The sequence below is a fragment of the Lampris incognitus genome, chromosome 4 (assembly GCF_029633865.1).
Source record: "Lampris incognitus isolate fLamInc1 chromosome 4, fLamInc1.hap2, whole genome shotgun sequence".
Taxonomy (NCBI): Eukaryota; Metazoa; Chordata; class Actinopteri; order Lampriformes; family Lampridae; genus Lampris; species Lampris incognitus.
The window spans coordinates 45,034,900-45,053,800 of NC_079214.1; the positions used below are offsets into that span (position 1 = coordinate 45,034,900).

The 18,901-nt window shown below is 40.9% G+C and overlaps 1 protein-coding gene across 1 annotated transcript in view; it reads right to left on the minus strand.

The window, feature by feature from the left end:
* LOC130111478 (protein kinase C-binding protein NELL1-like) overlaps positions 1-18,901 on the minus strand; it is a 429,520-nt gene that overhangs the window by 12,615 nt on the left and 398,004 nt on the right. Inside the window, exon 16 of the mRNA XM_056278686.1 lies at positions 10,701-10,841. Coding sequence (XP_056134661.1) covers positions 10,701-10,841 — 141 coding nt within the window. The remainder of the gene's footprint in view (positions 1-10,700; positions 10,842-18,901) is intronic.

Here is an 18,901-nt window from a genome sequence, read left to right on the forward strand (position 1 = left end):
TTATATTCCACACTCTGGTCATATCTACTGCAATCCTCTGCACGAGAATACAACAAATCCATCCGTTGTGTGCGCGCGCGTGCACACACACACAAACCAATGGACAGGCATGCAAAGAGACTTTCCCCTGCAATACTTCTCCTCCTTTAATCACCTCCATCTAGTTCTCCTTCTCTGAGACGTCTTTGATGTATTACTGACTTGTGGAGCAGCTTGGACTTAGGTACGGGCTGGCTTTACCACAACACTACTCTCTGCTTAAATGACTCTGAAAGAGGCTGTTGGGAGGAGACTATAGAGGAGAGGAAATCCTGTTAAATTGTTATTCCTACTTATTTCCTCGGTTGGCTCACAGCCTAACACTGCACCGTGTGGAGGTGAGGAAGCAAAAGACAGCTATATATATATATATATATATACACACACACACACACACACAACCAACTGATGTGGAACACACTTGCACGCACAAAAACATATAATGTAATGATGCTAATTAAACTAGACACCAGTTTCCTTATACTACCTCTGACAAGCTATGTCATTAACAGCATCTCTTAACAGCATACAAATAAGAACCCTAAGTACTGCCACTAATCGCACTGTATTAGTCACATTTCATGGTATGAATACCATTTTTCAAAGACCCTTGATCACAGCACACAAACAAATATGTATACGACCAATTAGAGCGCTGAATAATGGCAGCGTTTGTTTCCGAATTAGAGGATGCCACCATCAGGAGAATCATTTTAATATCCGTGAAAACAATGACCATAAAATCTTGGTATCATTTATTGTCTTTTAGGATTAATGAATTGAGAAATATTACCGAGTGATTAGATTGCTGTGAGAGCTGAGCTAGTGCAACATACGATTGATTGTAGATCCGTCATATTACATTATATTCATTAAGATACTTTTATCTTTACTCTTCCCTTTTTCAAAACTTTTAAATCAATAGTTAATACTTTAATATTGTAATACCTTCTACATGCACAGGTACAGAATGTTTTGTGACTTGAAGACTTGTCTCACTACCTGCATAGTTTTGACATTATCTAGTACTTGGACTTTGAGATATATAATGTTAATACACATACTGCTTTGTACTTTTTACATTCATTTAATTTAGGATAATAACTAAGTGACACAATGAAGAATCAAGTCCAGTTCTTGGAATGTTGAAAACTCACTTCACATTAAACAAAAAGTAGAACACGACCCTGATACTACACACATCTGCAACGGTTCAAATCGTTTTAAATAAAGATCAACAGTAAAACATCCTAATTCCCATATTGGTGGTGCATGATTAAGGAAAAATCTAATTTCTTCAGTAGAATTTGAGTTGACCCTGCTATACGAGGTAGCTGACCACTTCAGAGTGCTTACACAGGCGATTCGATTAAAAAAAAAAAACAACCCTTCTTTCTGATGGTGAAAAAGACAGAAGAAAATCAAAAAGACATGCATGTTGCGATTAATACTCCTGCCTGTGACTCTGAGCAAGGCAATGGAAAGAAGAACTGGAGTTGGTTCCCGGGTGCTGCAGCTGCCCACTGCTCCTATACAATAGGATGGGTTACATGCAGAAGACAAATTTCATTGTAACCTGTACAAAGGCAGTCAGACCGAGATTGTACATATGAACTGCCAAGAAAATGTGATGACCTTGTCACTGATGAAGTACCCAAAGTGCCATCACTTCCTCTGTGCAGCTGTGGGATTAAGTATGGCTTCAGCTGCAGGTTGTTTTTCACTGAGTTTGATCAAAGTCATTATCTGGGGAAATGTGTTGGAGTCATTAAAAAAAACAAAACAAAAAAAAACCTTCCCTCTCCTCAGAATATTCTGATGCTGCATTTTGGTTCAAAGGTTAAACAAAAACAAGAGATCAGACCTGTTGCACTTACATCACTTGCAATGAAACACTTTGAGACAATTTTAAAAGATGAGGCTGTCTCCCTATTTGATGGCAAACTAAACCCATTGCAGTTTGCTTATCAAGCTGGCAAGGGTGTGGAGGATGAAAAACGCTTTATCCTTGACAAAGTATGTAAGTACCTGGAGAAACCCAATTCTTTCGGCTTTTAATAAGATGCAACCTCACATTTTGATCGAGAGGCTTGCTTCTTATTTTACCAGATCAGCTTTTAATGTTGCCTTTTAACAGACAGAACCCAGCAGGTTTTAGATAATGGAGTTATGTCCAATGTCCTGGTCTCAAACAGGGGCTCACTGCAGGGTTGCACTCTTTCCCCCCTGCTTTTTATTTTGTATACAGACAGCTACAGGTCTTCTAAAGAGGGTAGCTAGTTTCCCGGTGAAATTCCCTGACGATACCGTACTTTTGTCTCTTCTTCAGGGCTTGGAGTCAGATCACAGTTGTGCCCTACCTGCCTTTGTTGATTGGTGCGATGATAACATCCTTGACTTTAATGTGTCAAAAACTAAGGAACTTATCATTGATTTTAGGAAGAACAGTGATATACCCAATGCTAGCACTATACATGGTGAGGATGTTCTAATTGTTGACACTTAAAAGTACTTGGGAACCATGTTTGACTCCTAACTCAAATTCAATGTGAACACAGATTTAATTGTCAAGCGTGGACAACAAACGATTCACTTACTGCGGAAGCTTAACTCCTTTAATGTCTGTAACACCATTTTATGTATTTTTGTTTTTACCAGTCATATACTGAAAGTCTTTTAACTTTTTCCTCTATTTGTTGGTTTAATGGGTTGTCTGTGAAGGACAGGAATAGCCTAAACAGTATCGTTAAGGTCCGCTCCAAAACAATCAGAGTCCAGCAGAAAGACTTATGTTCCCTCTGTGAGAAATGTGTGGCCCAGAAAGCAAAAGGAATTATTAGCCAATCTGACCACGTCCTGTCCAGTGAATTCACTGTAATGCCCTCAGGCCGGCGCTATAAAGCGCCTCCTAGGAAAACGAATCACTATTCTAGGTCCTTCATTCCTTCTGCTATCAGGCTGTTAAATGCTGAGATTAGTAATTTTAAATAAATGCTTTATATTGTTTTAAACGACAATAGTTGGTTTATACCTTGTTTGTTTTTTGCATGGCTTGTGGGCCTGTATGTTCACTGACTGTAGTGGGGGCATGTAACGTGCAATGCATCTTAGAATGCTTTATTCATTTATTTATTATCCTATTCTTTTAATTTATATGAATTTTTACCCTTCGCGTGGTCCTCGTGTGAGTCAGCATGCAAGGCCACACGAGGGTGACAGTGTGCATCTCTTGCCCATGTACTGATCTGTCTATTGTCTCTGACATAATGATGATTGCCACTTGTCTGTGGGTTTGTGTATGGTCTGGGGTAGATTGTAAAAATTGAATTGCCCCTCTGGGATAAATAAAGTTGTCTGGCTCTGAATCTGAGTTTCACAGCATCCATTACGGCAGTGCACAGGTGAACAAAAAAGCGGTCCGAGGGATTTTATCCTGAAATATTTGGCTATCGTTATCTTCCACTGACAGAATACCAGAAACTTTGAATCACAGCGGGGAATTATTTGTTTTGTTTTATTTGTCAGTGACAGAATGGAAAATACTGAAATTGATATTTCATCGGCCAACTATCCTTTATCCTGTCAGAGTACTCAAAATGATTAAGATTATAGAGAGAGGTGAAAGCTCCCACCAGCTGCATTTAAATTCTATCATTTTTATAATCTAATTTCTTTTCTTTCACTCTGTTATTACTTCACTCCCCCGACATGCCGCCCTCTTTCCTAAGTCCATTAGGATGCAGTGTAGGGTAAGGTGGTTAATAATTGATCACACACTTAGGTCTCTTACAATGCTCTCTGCTCCTTGCATAATCAAAATGCCTGTGGTTTGTCACACTACAAGAAATGCACCAGGCCCCATGTCATCATACCCAACAATTACCATACAGCTGAACAGCGAGCACATTACCTTGCTAGGAAATTTAAGAAAGATGCTGCTTATGTGGAAGATTACAAGGTTTTCATGAAAGATGTAATCGCCAAGGGCTACGAGGAGAAGGTGCCATCAAAGGACCTTCACCAAATTGATGAAAGGTGTGGTACATACCCTACCATGGGGTGTACCACAAGTGTAAAAAGACAATCAGAGTGTACATCTTCATACAAATGATCATCACTCAACAATTAACTCTTAGAAGGACCTGACCTAAGCCAACTCACTTCTTGGCGTTCTGCTGAGGTTCCACCAGGAACAGTTTGCCATCATGGCAGCTACTGAGGGGATGTTTCACCAAGTTCAAGTTTACGAGGAGGACTCGCTTAGATTTCTGTGGTGGCCAGATGGTGACACAAGCCAAAGTTTAGAGCAATACCGAATGAAAGTTCATCTGTTCGGGGCCGTCTCCTGACCAAGCTGTGCTAATTTTGCTTTGCAAAAAAAAAAACAGCAGAAGAAGGACAAATTTGATGCAATGGTAGCTGACACTATTAAATCGAACTTATGTTGATGATTGTGTTAAATCCGTAACAAGAGAAAAGCAAGCTGTTAACCTCATCAAGAATCTCAGTGAGCTGTGTGCTAAAGGGAGATTCAAATTAACAAAATGGATCAGTATTAGTCGTGCTGTCCTGGCTGCTATCCCAGATGAACACAAACCCAAACAGATTAAAGAGCTGGGCCTGGACGGAGAAAAACAATTTAAAAAACAGTTTAAAAGAAGATCAAAGAACAGGCCACGACATAGTCAAAGACTCCGGATGTACTGGAATAACCACTGTTAGTGGATGAATGACATATCATTGACTGGAATCTCAGCTTGATCTTTATGAAAGAAAGAAGAAAACCTCTGTGGATGGAGCGCTCCAATTGCACAATAATCAAATGACTCGCCGGTCCATTTGCGGATGCCTGTGATCAAATGTCGGATCAAGCCGGTGAAGTAAATGAATTCATTTAATGGATGAGATAAACTGTGAACTTATAAGGATGATCAATAAAACTGATGAAATATGGATATATTTGGATGCCTGTCAAAATAAAAGGGAATAGAAATGGAGCCAAGAGAAATATGTTTGTTAAGATGCAATATTTGGATTAAAGTGCTCAAATGGAAAATTAGTTTAAAACTCTCAGTGCAACTTGCTGAGGGAGGTTGAGCCATGTAAAATGAATGAACTCAGATCACTGCTTGGTGATGGTGGAAATACTGAAAGGGTGTTAAGTGGTGTGGGACAATTTAAGATGACACTCAATGAATTTAAACATGCTCATGCTGCTGTCCAAATGCTTTTGCCTGCAGAGATATAGGAAAATGAGAATGGACCTTATATTAGCCTTAAAATGGAAACGTTTCAGAAAATCTCACTGGAAGTGGATTTATGGAAGCATCCTCAGATGCTTGTTGAACCTCATGATAAAATTTCCAATGTGTCTAAACAGTCCAAGCAATCCAAATGTTCAAGAGACAAAAAATACAATCAGCAACATTTTCATCAATATCTTCAGCTCATTTTAAAATAGCCGTGGAGAGAGCTGAACTACAAGCACGTATGTCCACATTAAAAGAAAAACATGCAGTGGAAATGGGGAGGGGGCGGAAACTGATTACAAGCTAAATTAGAGAGAATGTAACAGGAAGCGGATATAGTTACATCTGAAGCCAAATTAAAGGTTTTGGACAGTTTTCACGAAGGCTCTGAAGGACGACTTACAGTAAAAGAAAATAATTGTATGAATGAATATGTAAACACAATGGCTTTGTGGATGAATCAGAATCCTCCCCTGTTAAATCCAAAGAATTGGGAGCAACACCTAAAACACATTTTCAGAGATTATTGAGTCAACCGCCTAAATTGGATAACTCTGAAACAACTCCAATGCAGGATCAGAGAACACCAGATCACCCAAGAGGTGACAGTTCTGAGGAAACAGACTAGTAATCACAATAAAGATCTGCAAACTGTGATCCAGAGACAAAATGATATTGCAGATCTACTAGTGTTAAAGCATAAACAATCCTCACTTCCCTCCAGACAAATTCCAGTATTTGATGGTGACCTTTTTTTCTTCTTCTGATTTCTCCCAATTTAGTGGCCAATCGATCCCTATTTTAGTTCAAACACCCACCCTCGTATGCGTTCGCCAACTGCATCTCTCCGGCCGGCAGTCTCGAAGGAGACGCCTCGCCACTTTCGTGACAAGGCGAATCCAGGCCGAACCACTGCTTTTTCCGACACACACAGAGACGCATTCATGTGACGAATACAAACCGACTCCGCCCCCCCAAAGACAGCATTGCCGATTTTTGCTGCTTCATCGAATCCAGCCATAGTTGGATCTGACGAGACCAAGGTGCGAACCCCAGTTCCCAGTGGGCAACAGCATCGACACAAAGCCGATGCTTAGACCGCTACACCATCGCGGACCTGATGGTGACCCTTTAAGTTTTCAACCATTCATGCTAGCATTTAAGCATGGTACTGAAAATAAAACTAGTAATGATGAGGATAGACTTTACTATTTTGAACAATACACTAGTGGCCAACCCAGGGAAATAGTGAGGAGCTGTTATAATATGAAACCAAACAGAGGCTATGCTGAGCCACAGAGATGTCCGAAAATTCACTTTGGAGATGGAATGAAAATTGTGAATGCCACATGGAGAAAGCTCTAAACTGGAGTAATATTAAATCTGATGATGGAGATGCATTACCTGCCTAAGCCCTTTACCTTAGAGGATGTTGCGATGCTATGGAAGCATGCTAAAATTATTTTTTTTAAAAAGAAGCATGGACGATATAGATCTTGCATCTACTTTTAAAGCTCACTGTATGAAAACTGCCATATAAACTAAGGGACAAGTGGAAAACCACAGCATATGAGCTTTTGGAACAAACCAGAGGGCCAGATTCTCTGCCCTTGTTAAATTTATTGAAAAAGAAGTTTACATTCTACAAGAGCCCCTCTTTGGTGACATTCAAGACTCTAAGCCCAAGAGTGCCATCCCAAAAGTAACACAGCAGCAGACTAAACAACACAATAAACAAACAAAGAGGTAAAAGTAGTAGCTTTGCCATGGCAATTAGACCGAGGAACAGTAAAAGTGTAGGTCAAGCAAGGAATCAACAACCTGAAAACCTGTTTACCAATATGTGTAATGGTAACTGTTGCATTTGCAGTACAGGCAAAGATTTGTTAGTTGAATGTGAAATGTTAAAGGTTCAACGACTTGATGTTAAGGTGTAACCGCTGAAAGAAAATGGCATCTGCTTTGGTTGTCTAACCAGGGGACACATGAGCAAAACTTAAAAGAAGGATGACATGCCAATACTGTCAAGGAAAGCACCCTGGCATACTACACATTGAGAAACCTGCAGAGAATGTACCAAATGATAAAATGAGATAATGAGCAAGCTGTTAACCTCATCAAGAATATCAGCGAGATGTGTGCGAAAGGAGGATTCAAACTAACAAAATGTTTAGCAATAGCCGTGCTGTTTTGACTGCTACCCCAGATGAACGCAAAGCCAAACAGATTAAAGAGTTGGACCTAGCCTAGACAGAGAAAAGCTATCCGGGGAAAGCGCTCTAGGGATGTACTGGAATACTGAAAATGACACATTTGGATTCCAGATTGCAATCAAAACCAGCAGCCTGTTGCACCAGCAGAATGTAAGTTTGATCTTTACCTAGTTCAAACATAAATCGGCACTATGTTTTGAGTTTACAAACAACTAAAAGTTATATCATTGCAACAAATCACATACGTTCAACACAGACTTAAGTTATATCTTAAACTTACACCTAAAACCGTTAATATGGCTCTTCGGCGCAAGTGGAACACCTGCTGCAAAAAGAAGCAAATGAAGGAGGACGTGGTTTGCATAGGTAATGAGCTCTTCGCGACAGATTAAATCTGCTGGACCTGTACTATGACATTGATTTATATTCGTGTTTCAGATTTCAGCACACAGAAATTCAGTGAATAATGGAATCCTTTTCGTTGACTTAAAGCACGACATGGACAGGAACAGGGTCCTTAGCCCATCTTTACAAGTGTGTGTAGTTCTTAGATATTTTGCCACAGGTTCATTTCAGAATCTTGTTGGTGACTCCATAAAATAAAAATGCACAAGAAATGAATATGTTAAGCACTTTATTATAAAATAAACTGCCGCCCTTGTAAGACACACACCTAACGGGGTACATTCATGTAGGTTAGCCGGGCAGCTATCAACAGGCTTGTATGAAAGGTTAAAAGAGGAAAATTTGTCTATGATAGTTATTACAAACTTGACAAAGGCAGGCCTTTTCCCTCTGACTCGGAAGAATGGAAAAATTGAATCAGTACAATGACACATGCAGGCTACTGTGCACTGTAAATGTCAAAATTGCTGTATTTCCTGTTTACATTGTATGGTACTGTTGTTTGACTTGAAATGATAGAAACATCATGAAATGTCACAATATTGTGATTAAGGATCGCTTTACACACTACTAGTTAAGTGATCATGGTACAACCAAAATTCAGTACAGCGCTAGTTTGAAACTAGCTACTCCGAACATAAGGTTAAGATTGACTTTACACCCGAACTTGCGATCAACCTTATGCTCTGCTGGTGCAACCGACTGTAGCTCTCTTACCAGATGAGCTGTACTCTCTACTGTCAGTTCAGTATACGACCCGTTAGGTCTTGCTGCACCTTTTGTATTAATGTATTTGGGCAGCATGGTGGCTCAGTGGTTAGCACTGTTGCCTCACAGCCAGAAGGTCCTGGGTTCAAACCCCAGGCTATCCCAGGCCCTTGTGTGTGGAGTTTCTATGTTCTCCCTGTGTCTACGTGGGTTTCCTCCGGGTGCTCCGGTTTCCTCCCACCATCAAAAAGACATGCATGTTAGGATTAATACTCCTGTCTGTGCCCCTGACCAAGGCAATTGGAAAAGAACTGGACATTGCACCACAGCTGCCCACTGCTCCTATACAATAGGATGGGTTAAATGTAGAAAACAAATTTCATTGTTACCTACAATGACAAAATATAGTGGCTTTCTTTCTTTTTGAAAGGCAAAGCAGATTTTCCAAGATTTTGGCCAGACTAAGTGTGGATGGGATACAATACCTGGTGAATTCTCCAAAGCATATGAAAAATGGCTGACTGAGCTGGATCAACTAAAACATTTGCATGTCAGCAGATGTTTTGAAACCTGAGGATTTTGGCCAAGTGAAAACAATACAGTTGCATCACTTTTGTAATACTAGTGAGCAAGGTTATGGCACTGCCAGCTATCTCAGATTTGTCAACAGTTTGGGGGGGGGGTTCATGTTATTTTAGTAATGGGGAAGTCTAGAGTAACTCCCCTCCCCAGACTCGAGCTTACTGCAGCCACTTTAGCTGTATGAGTTGATTGGATGTTATGCTCAGAGTTACAGCTAAACCTTCAAGAGTCTTTTTTTTTGGCGAAACAGTTAGTCAGTACTTAAATATACCTGCAATCAGACTAACAGAGCCCACATCTTTGTGGCCAATAGGATTGCTGTAATTCATGAATTGTCAAATTAGACTCAGTGGAGATATGTGGACTCCAAATGAAATCCTGCAGATGATTCTTTACTGGGATTAAATATTGAATCTTTCCCAAAGTCTAAAAGATTGAAAACAAGGACCGGAATTTCTGCAAAAGGAGGAATCTCAATGGCCAAAGAACCCTGACAAAATGTCACAAAGTTCTCTTTTGCCACATAATCTGCACTCTTAATGTTTGCAACCTACCTGACGGTCGCTCCTACCAGGTGACATGGAGGGGATCTGTGTCGGAGCCTCGCAGACTGACTACAGGCATTCCACAGGGTTCGGTTCTGGGTCCTCTCCTTTTCTCCTTGTACACGACATCCCTGGGCTCTGTTATTCGCTCGCATGACTTCTCTTACCATTGTTATGTTGTCCTTCCAAATGAAACTGCTTTTGGTATGAAATGGGTGCTATGAACATTTGTTAATTTGTAAATTTTAAAAATTTTAAAAGCTTTCAAATCTTAAAGTTATTACTGAATACATATATTCTTAGTGTGTGTTTCCATAAAGCTGTAATTTTCTAGAAAAGTGTCAAAATATGGCACATGGTAAACAAAACCAGCTGGTGGATATTACAACTTCTGAAATTGTTGATAAGCTGTTGCACACCTCAATGGCTGCAGAGTGTGAAACGAGGTCTTTGATGCATAGTAATTTGGGAAAGGAAGCGCCAGAAGGTAAGGCAGAAGATTCTGGGTATGTTCAAATATTTTATTCAGATAGCATCCTTTAGACATGTCAATGCACACATCAGGAAAAAAGTAAGCAATCCGTTTGGTCTCATTTGAAAGGAAATCAGTTGTAATGATGAAATATACATCCATGAGCTGTACTGACACTACATTTCATCATGGTTTTTGTTCTCAGAGGTGACGTTTTATTTTGTGCTTGTCAGGTTATTGACTGAAATGCGCAGCCATAGTTTTCATCAAAAAATCAACATGCTGGTGTCCTGTCTTGAGTGATAACTTTGATCATTTCTAACTTACCATCATTTTGATGCTTAGGTGGAACCGAAAGAGAATTTTTATTTAGCTATCATCCCATTTTCATGATGAAAAAATGGTTAAGGACAAAACATTTTCATCAACGAAAACCTTATGCAAACCGTGCTGAGGACCATGTACAACACATTTAAAGGCTGCTCACCAATGCAGGAGCTCCCATCCAGCAGGTAGGAGCCATTGTCATGGAAACCACTTCTGCACTCACAGTGGTACCAGCCTGGCAAGTTCACACAGCGGGAGTGGTTGTGGCACTCAATCAGGCCCTCTGCACACTCGTCAATGTCTGTGGACAGAGACACACATGTGCAAAAAACACAGACGCACAAATATGGACAAACAGACATGTGCAAACACATACAGGTACAGATACACAAACATAAATACAAGCAGACAAACATGTGGCAGGCCATACAAACATACAGATACACAGACTCACAAACACAAACACAAACACAAACACACACACACACACACACACACACACACACACACACACACACACACACACGTGTACTCAATCAATCACAGTTATGGCCATTAAAAAATTAGTATTGTCATTCCTACGAACACTGGTTTTTGAAAATCCCCACCCTGTTATCTAAGGCAGTCATAATGTTGATGGCTGAATCAATCAGAACAATGCATCACAAGAAAAGACAGAGGAAGTGAGGAGGTAATAGCTGGCTGCCAACACCAGCATGGAAGGGGAGGCATCAGCAGGGACCTGAGGAAACCTTTGAGGAGTCAAACAGTTTGATGAAAGCGACGTTTACTTTGTGCACATTATATTTTATTTTGTTTTTTGTTTTACTCATTTTGCTGTGTCTCCCAAGAGCAACCACACCTGCAGCCTGGAGCCCTTAGGTGTTTGCTCCTTCTTGGGGAATAAATGTCTATAATCTATTATGCATGGGTCCTCATCTACAGCTCACTTTCTACCCCCCCCCCCGGCTCTTAGATTGCATCTGCACACACATCCTGAATCTTAAAAGCAAGGCCATTACAAAAACACAAGCAAGGCTATTACAAAAACACTCAATCATCTAAATGCACAAACCATAACATGGGTTCCACCCTTTGGGGTAAATGGGGCTAGTTAACATATGCCTTTTTTCCTATATTACAAGTTTACTTAATACTTTGTAATGCTTTGATATATTTTGTTCGCTGAAATTAACACATCCTATTGTATAGGAGCAGTGGGCAGCTGCAGTGCCCAGGAACCACCTCCAGTTCTTCTTTCCATTGCCTTTGTCAGGGGCACAGGCAGGAGTATTAACCCTAACATGCATGTCTTTTTGATGGTGGGAGGAAACCAGAGCACCCAGAGGAAACCCACGCAGACACGGGGAGAACATGCAAACTCCACACAGAAAGGACCTGGGACGGCCTGGGGTTTAAACCCAAGGACTATATATAAAGATCCTGTCCTGGTACTTCAAGTTCCTGACTGACAACGCAGTGCTGGCTAACCAACCAGACATTGTGGTGGTCGATAAGGAACAGAAGACAGCAGTAGTGATCGATGTAGAAATCCCGAGCAATGGCAACATCAGGAAGAAAGAGCATGAGAAGCTAGAAAAATACCAAGGGCTGAAAGAAGAACTATATCGGATGTGGAAGTAGAAATCCACAGTAGTCCCAGTGGTAATAGGAGCACTAAGGGCTGTGACCCCCAAACTGGGAGAGTGGATCCAGCGGATTCCAGGAACAACATCTGAGGTCTCTGTTGAGAAGAGTGCAGGCCTAGGAACAGCTAAGATACTGTGCAGCCCCCCCAAACTCTCAGGCCTCTCCCTCTCACCCGAAAAACGGTGAGTGGGAGATTTATATACATCTTGTGTCTGAACAGGAAAGCTGTGCTTTGTGTGTGAGTTGGCTCTACATACAGCAGAGTAATCCTCAGAGGAAGGGGCATTTATCTGATGTATGAATGGAAGTGGTGAATATTTTTAACTAAAGAGCATCGGATATCTGAATCTCAGTGACTCTAAAGGATAACAGAGTACTCAGGTGTTTTTATGTTCATAAGGCAGGGGATTTGATCTGATAACTTAAACATTTGTCAGCCTATGAGAGACTCCTCCACTTATATAGGGTCTTCTCTTGCTCTATGGAGACTCCATTTAGTCTGAGAAGGATTTTGAACTTCACAATCTCCTACATATGAGCGAGCTCCTTTCCATTTGCCTTGGGGAAAGGAAGTGGCATTCATATTAATGTCCAGGTAGAGTTGAATATGACAGAAGTCTATTTTTCTGAGCTATGCTGAAGACTTAATTTAGGGCTGAAAAGCAAGGAAAAGAGGGCAAGGCACTTAATGAGAACATGAATGTAGACCTTCACTAGTAGAAAGAATCATGTTATCTTTCCATGATTTATTCATTTTCATACTATATTCATAAACCTAACAATTTTTCTGATTGAAGCGCTGTTACAGTAGCATATAAATGTTGATTTGATTTACTAAAGATCTTGTAGGGTTCTACCCCGAGGGTCCTGCAGTGAGAGTCTCCATTTAACCCTTACTGCTGGAGAGCACAGTTGAGAGGGATCATAAGAATTCAACACCATCTCCTGTTCTGAGTGTGCCCATCAGTCATCCTTGCTAGACAGTGAGGGAAAACAGCTGCCAGCAAAATTATCACACAGCACATTTATGATTGAACTCGTATTTCAAGTAGTGGTTTAGGTCAGTATTCCCTGATATGGTCAGTGAGATATTGATTATCATTAATGATTATAATGAGTTATTAATTTAATATAAAGTTGGGTAATGAACTGAGTTAGATTTTTGCAATGGCCTATGTTGCTAGTGATAATGTATTAGTCTTTCTTACCAAGTATTTGTGTGTCGGTGTTATCTACTTGTTAGTATGCTATTATTCCCTTTTATGGCCTTTAACATTGTGCTAAGACTACCACTAAAAATTAACAACCTAATAAACTATCTAGCCACCTGTCCATCCATCCATCCATAGGTCTGAACAAGAAATAAATAGTTCACAGAGAGGAGTTTTGAGATCATTAATTTACACTGGCATACCAATTCAACCCAAATTCCTTAAAAATGTCATAGTTGTGTTTCTGCTCCTGTTTTGCTCACCTGTCCCCATTACTTGATTGGCTTGCCATGTGTGTTCCTGCCCATGCTTTGCTCTTGGGTTCCCCATTCCCTTATTTGGCTTGCCATTTCTGTTCCTGCCCTGCCTTGCTCACCTGTTCCCCAATTCCCTGATTGGTGTGCCTGTTCCTGCCCTGCTCACCTGCTCCCCATTCCCTGATTGGCTCCCCACATATATACCCCCCCCCCCCCCCCCCGGTTGCCCTGGCTCATTGTCAGGTTATAAACAAGACTTTGCCCTTGTCAGTTCATGTTTGACTTGATGCTTCACGCCTTCCGTGTTTTTGTACTTATTGCTTCAGTTTAGATAAGTACCCTTGTTAGCCACTGATTTCTTCTGTTTGTGCAAGTAGCCTGTCTTCATTAAAGCCTTGCTTTATCCCAGCCTGTCTCCACTGTCTGCATTTGGGTCCTGTTCCTGCTCTCCCCGTGACAAAAAAACAAAACAAAAAACAACATGGCATTCAGGCAATTTTGTAAAACTTACATGGGATTTTGCAGAAATTTTGATGACTATAGAATGAAACATGAGAGAAGAACATTGTCTGGATGGTGGTTGATGCAGAGAACATTGTTTTTGTATGTTATCAAACATTACTGCTATTAACCTGCATTACTTTGTTTTATAAAAAAGGAAAGGGATACATATTGATGGCACCAAAACCTTTACCATGGCTGTGGTCTAGAGATTAAGTAAGTGGGTTCATGAACAGAGGATCGTTGGTTTGAACAGGTAGCAGCTGGAAGGTAAATTAGCACAGCTCTCCTCATCCTTAGCAGCTACTATCAAGGTGCTGTTGAGCAAGGCACTGAAGTTACACCTGCTCCAATGGAGCTGCTCAGTAGACAACAGTGGATCTGGACATCCACCAAGAGACATGCTGCCAGGCTCCCCGATAATAAGGCTGCCCCCCTATTTCTAATTATTTGTCCATGATCTACAAAATGTGACATATTTTAGCACTTTTCTTCCACACATAATACTTTGCCTTTGCCAAAATGTTTCTAAGGAGTACTGAAAGGCAGCATTTTTTCGTTAATCTTCTGAAAAAGAGGTTCATTTTCGTACCCACCGATTTCTACCCCACTCATCTCCCTGTAATTCCCGTATTACACTACTTCAGTTACATCAAACAGCTTTTCCTCCACATCCACCTGGGTATGACAAAGATGCTTTCAATGACTAACTTGAAGGTAACAAGAGACAGTGAGATAAGGTATGATAAACTTTATCGATCCCTGCAGGGAAATGGTAACAGTTCAGCGATAAATAGTGCTTAAGACAAGTCACTGGTACATCCAGGGGAAAGTAGTGAACTTGAAAACAGAGACAACTCTCCTCATTATGTTCCCATCCTTCCCTCCTCTACATTTACCAGAGCACACAGAACACAAGTGTAATTAACTTACTACTCCATCCACACGCAAGCCAAGTTTATCTATACAGACCTATATCACAGTTAAACTTTCTAAAAGCTTCATACTCACACAGTGGGAAACAGGTAGATGTAATAAATGACAATGGACAATGACCCCTATCTTTATAAATATCATAATAAAGACCCTTGATTCAAATTTTTTTTACATCATTGTGTGGTAATATGGAGGGAAAACAGATTGCAAGAAGAGAGAGTAAAATTGTTGTTGGCATCTTAAGTGTACTGCTTATGTTTATAAAAAGTGATTACAGCCTTATAGATTTTCTCTACTTCGTCTTATTTATCTTATATTTTTTATTATGTTATCTTGCCTTCTCTATAAATGTAAAGCCAACTTTTTTACTTTTTTAGACAGTGAAAGTGGAGAGGCAGACAGGAAATGTGGGACAGAGAGTGACAGAGAGAAGGGTGTGACATGCAGCAAAGGTCACCTGCTGGAATCAAACTGGTGACGTTGTGACCATCTGGCATGCACTGTAACCATTCGGCTACCGGGGCACCCTGGCATTTGCTTCTTTTTATCCCACCCCCCTTTTTTCTCCCCAGTTGTATCCGGCCAATTACCCCACTCTTCCGAGCTGCCCCGGTCTCTGCTCCACCCCCTCTGATGATCCGGGGAGGGCTTGCAGACTACCACATGCCCCCTCTGATACATGTGGAGTCGCCAGCCACTTCTTTTCACCTGACAGTGAGGAGTTTCACCAGGGGGACGTAGCACGTGGGAGGATCACGCTATTCCCCCCAGTTCACCATCCCCCCTGAACAGGCGCCCCGACTAACCAGAGGAGGTGCTAGTGCAGCGACCAGGACACATACTCACATCTGGCTTCCCACCTGCAGACATGGCCAATTGTGTCTTTAGGGATGCCCGACCAGGCTGGAGGTAACACGGGGATTCGAACAGCTGATCCCTGTGTTGGTAGGCAACGGAATAGACTGCCAAGCCACCTGGACACCCCCGGTTTGCTTTTTAACTGACATATCAGCCTATGAAGCGGCAGTCAGTAAGCAGGGAAACATGCTACAGATATTTGCTGTTGCTCAGCCCTGGAGGGAATTGAAAAATTGCATTCCTGTACATTTAAAGCAGTTTGAAGGTGATAGGAAAGGGTTTGGGAACTAGCCGTTTAAAAGACAAAAGTTTTCAGTCATGTCACTTCCATTTAGCCCTACTTCACAACATTTAAAGATTTTTTTAAAAATTATTTTGGTAATTTTTAGCCTTTACTAGACAGGACAGTGGAGATAAACAGGAAACATAGGGTTAAGAGAGTAGGGGAAGACATGCAGCAAAAGTCCTGTGACTGGGTTTGCAATTCAGCCTGCATGGTGATGTACCTAACTGACGGAGTCACCAATGGTGTTTCTCCCTAGTGATGCTAAATAATTCTGAGCATGGAAAGAAACTGTTCTGATGACAGTCCCATTAGCACATGGTGTGGTGTGGAATGGTTCCAAACTCTACTCGTTTCTGGATTTTCAGCACTGTTTAATAATTGTGCTGAACATGCCCAGATCACACTGGTGGGAGCAATGACTGGTTTTACATTTACACCCCATCCAGTGATGCTACATCTGATATGGTGTTGATATCCTATTGCAGCATTATTACATCCTGCACGAATCCTATAGTGCACACTAAAATAACAATGAATGGGCATTTGTCTTTTTCAATCACAAAACGAAACAAAAATGTCTGCATCTGTGGTGTGGTCAGTGTAGAAGTGCCTTTGGTGCTTTATGTAGACAAATGCTGTTATGTGGCATCATTTGTTGGTCATTGTAGTTTTTCTTTGGGACTGCACATGACTCCTTGTCAACACAAGGCAACACAGAATGGTTGCATTACGGCCTCAGCATGATAATGGGAAAGGGGTACAAGACAGCCCTACTACTTCTATATAAATAAAGTATACTTCAAAGCATTTAGAAAAGATGAGAGCTGTGATAGTCACTGTAGAATTAAGGGATAATGCACACATACATGCATGATGATGATTTTCCGTAATTAAACATTATAAACAAAGGAGGCTGAAAGCTCACCAGACCCCCAAGAGTGACTAACTTTTAGCCAGCATTTCCACATAGCTCTGTGTAGACTGTGTAGATAAAATGAGTTATTTTCAAGTGGAATAAAAACTTACCAACCAGAGCTATGAATAAAACTCATCAAAAAATATGACCTTAGGGAAGGTGCTGATAAAACAACACTGGCGACTCATCTCAAATCTGGATCTTCAGGATTTGGAGTAGTCAAACACCAATCCGCAAAATTGTACCTTCACAGTAATGTTAGGAAAAATCAAAATCATGTCAGTTGTGTATCCAACAACTGATTTTAAGCAATTAAACAATCTCCCTATGTGCAAGAGTAAATCATAAAAAAAAAAAAAACTTGAGAATAAATATGGGTTAACAAGGATTCCTTGCAATAGGAGAAATTAATTTCTGTTTCCGTTGCTCTTAATCCATTGTCTCTTTATCAAAACGTCAACCCCCTTTGGGAAAGTTTAGGAGTTTGTGTTTTATATATGCTTCTCATGTTTTGGTGTTTCCATACGGCTCTTATTTGTAACTCCAATTTTTGCATGAAATTAGCTTCATGAAAACATTAACAATTGCTGTCTTTATGCAGGCTTAATAATCCAGGTAAGAAAATCAAAGAAAGTTGAATCAGTTCATCTGGATACAACGTTTATTGAAAGATATGTTTTATTACTCAACTAAGTGACCTCTTCAGTCTAACTGACTGCAGGTATCCCCACCCTTATAAACAATACTGTTGCATAACGACTGAAGCCAACAATCTGTTTCATATACAAATATGGGTGTGACCATTAATTAGTTTCAATTGCAATATGTACTATTCACAGAGGATTTGGCAATGTTTGCAATCACAGCATTGTAAGATGGCGACAGATGTACTCTTAGCCCCCCTGTTCAGGGATGGTAATTTCCTCTTCAAATAGATGGCCTCTTTGACTCCCCGTTCAAAACCAGTGTTCCTCCCTATCAAGGATGTGCACATCCTCATCCTTGAAAGAGTGGCCACTGGCCTGTAGATGGGTGTAGACTGCAGAGTCCTGGCCTGATGTGTTAGCTCTCCTGTATTGTGCCATCCTCTTGGCCCGCGTCTGTTTGGTTTCATGGCAATCCCTCTGGCACTGAACAGTGTACACTATATCGCTCTGTTTGTGCCAGGGCACCCGATCCTTGGGGTGGACCAATTTCTGGCGCAGCTTGTCTTGGGTTTTGGAAGCAACTGAGACATGGTGTTTAGCAAATACATGTCTCAGCTTTTCCGACACTCCCACCACATATGCAATCACCACTGGTCTATGCTTAGGCAGCTGTTGTCCTTCTCCTCTCTTCGATTGGCTGGTGCACTGTTTGGGCATCTTCCTGGCTTTGACAAACACCCAGTTAGGATAACCACACTTAACCAGGGCCTGTTTAATGTGGGATTTCTGCCCTTCCCCAGCCACTGTGTCAGTGGGGACATTGTCAGCTCGGTGGTACAGTGTCCTGATGACTCCTAGTTTGTGCTCCAGTGGATGATGACAGTCAGACCTTAAGTACTGATTGTACGTATCTGTAAATAAATATTGTATCCACATGAACTAATACAACTTTCTTTGATAAACAATAGCTGTTTTATAGAGTGGTCCCTGGCTCTCTGAATCCCAAAGAATGACTCTTCAGGTCTCAAGTGTTTATAATAATAATAATAATAATAATGATAATAATAATAATAATCAGTGGCACCAACAGCCATAAACC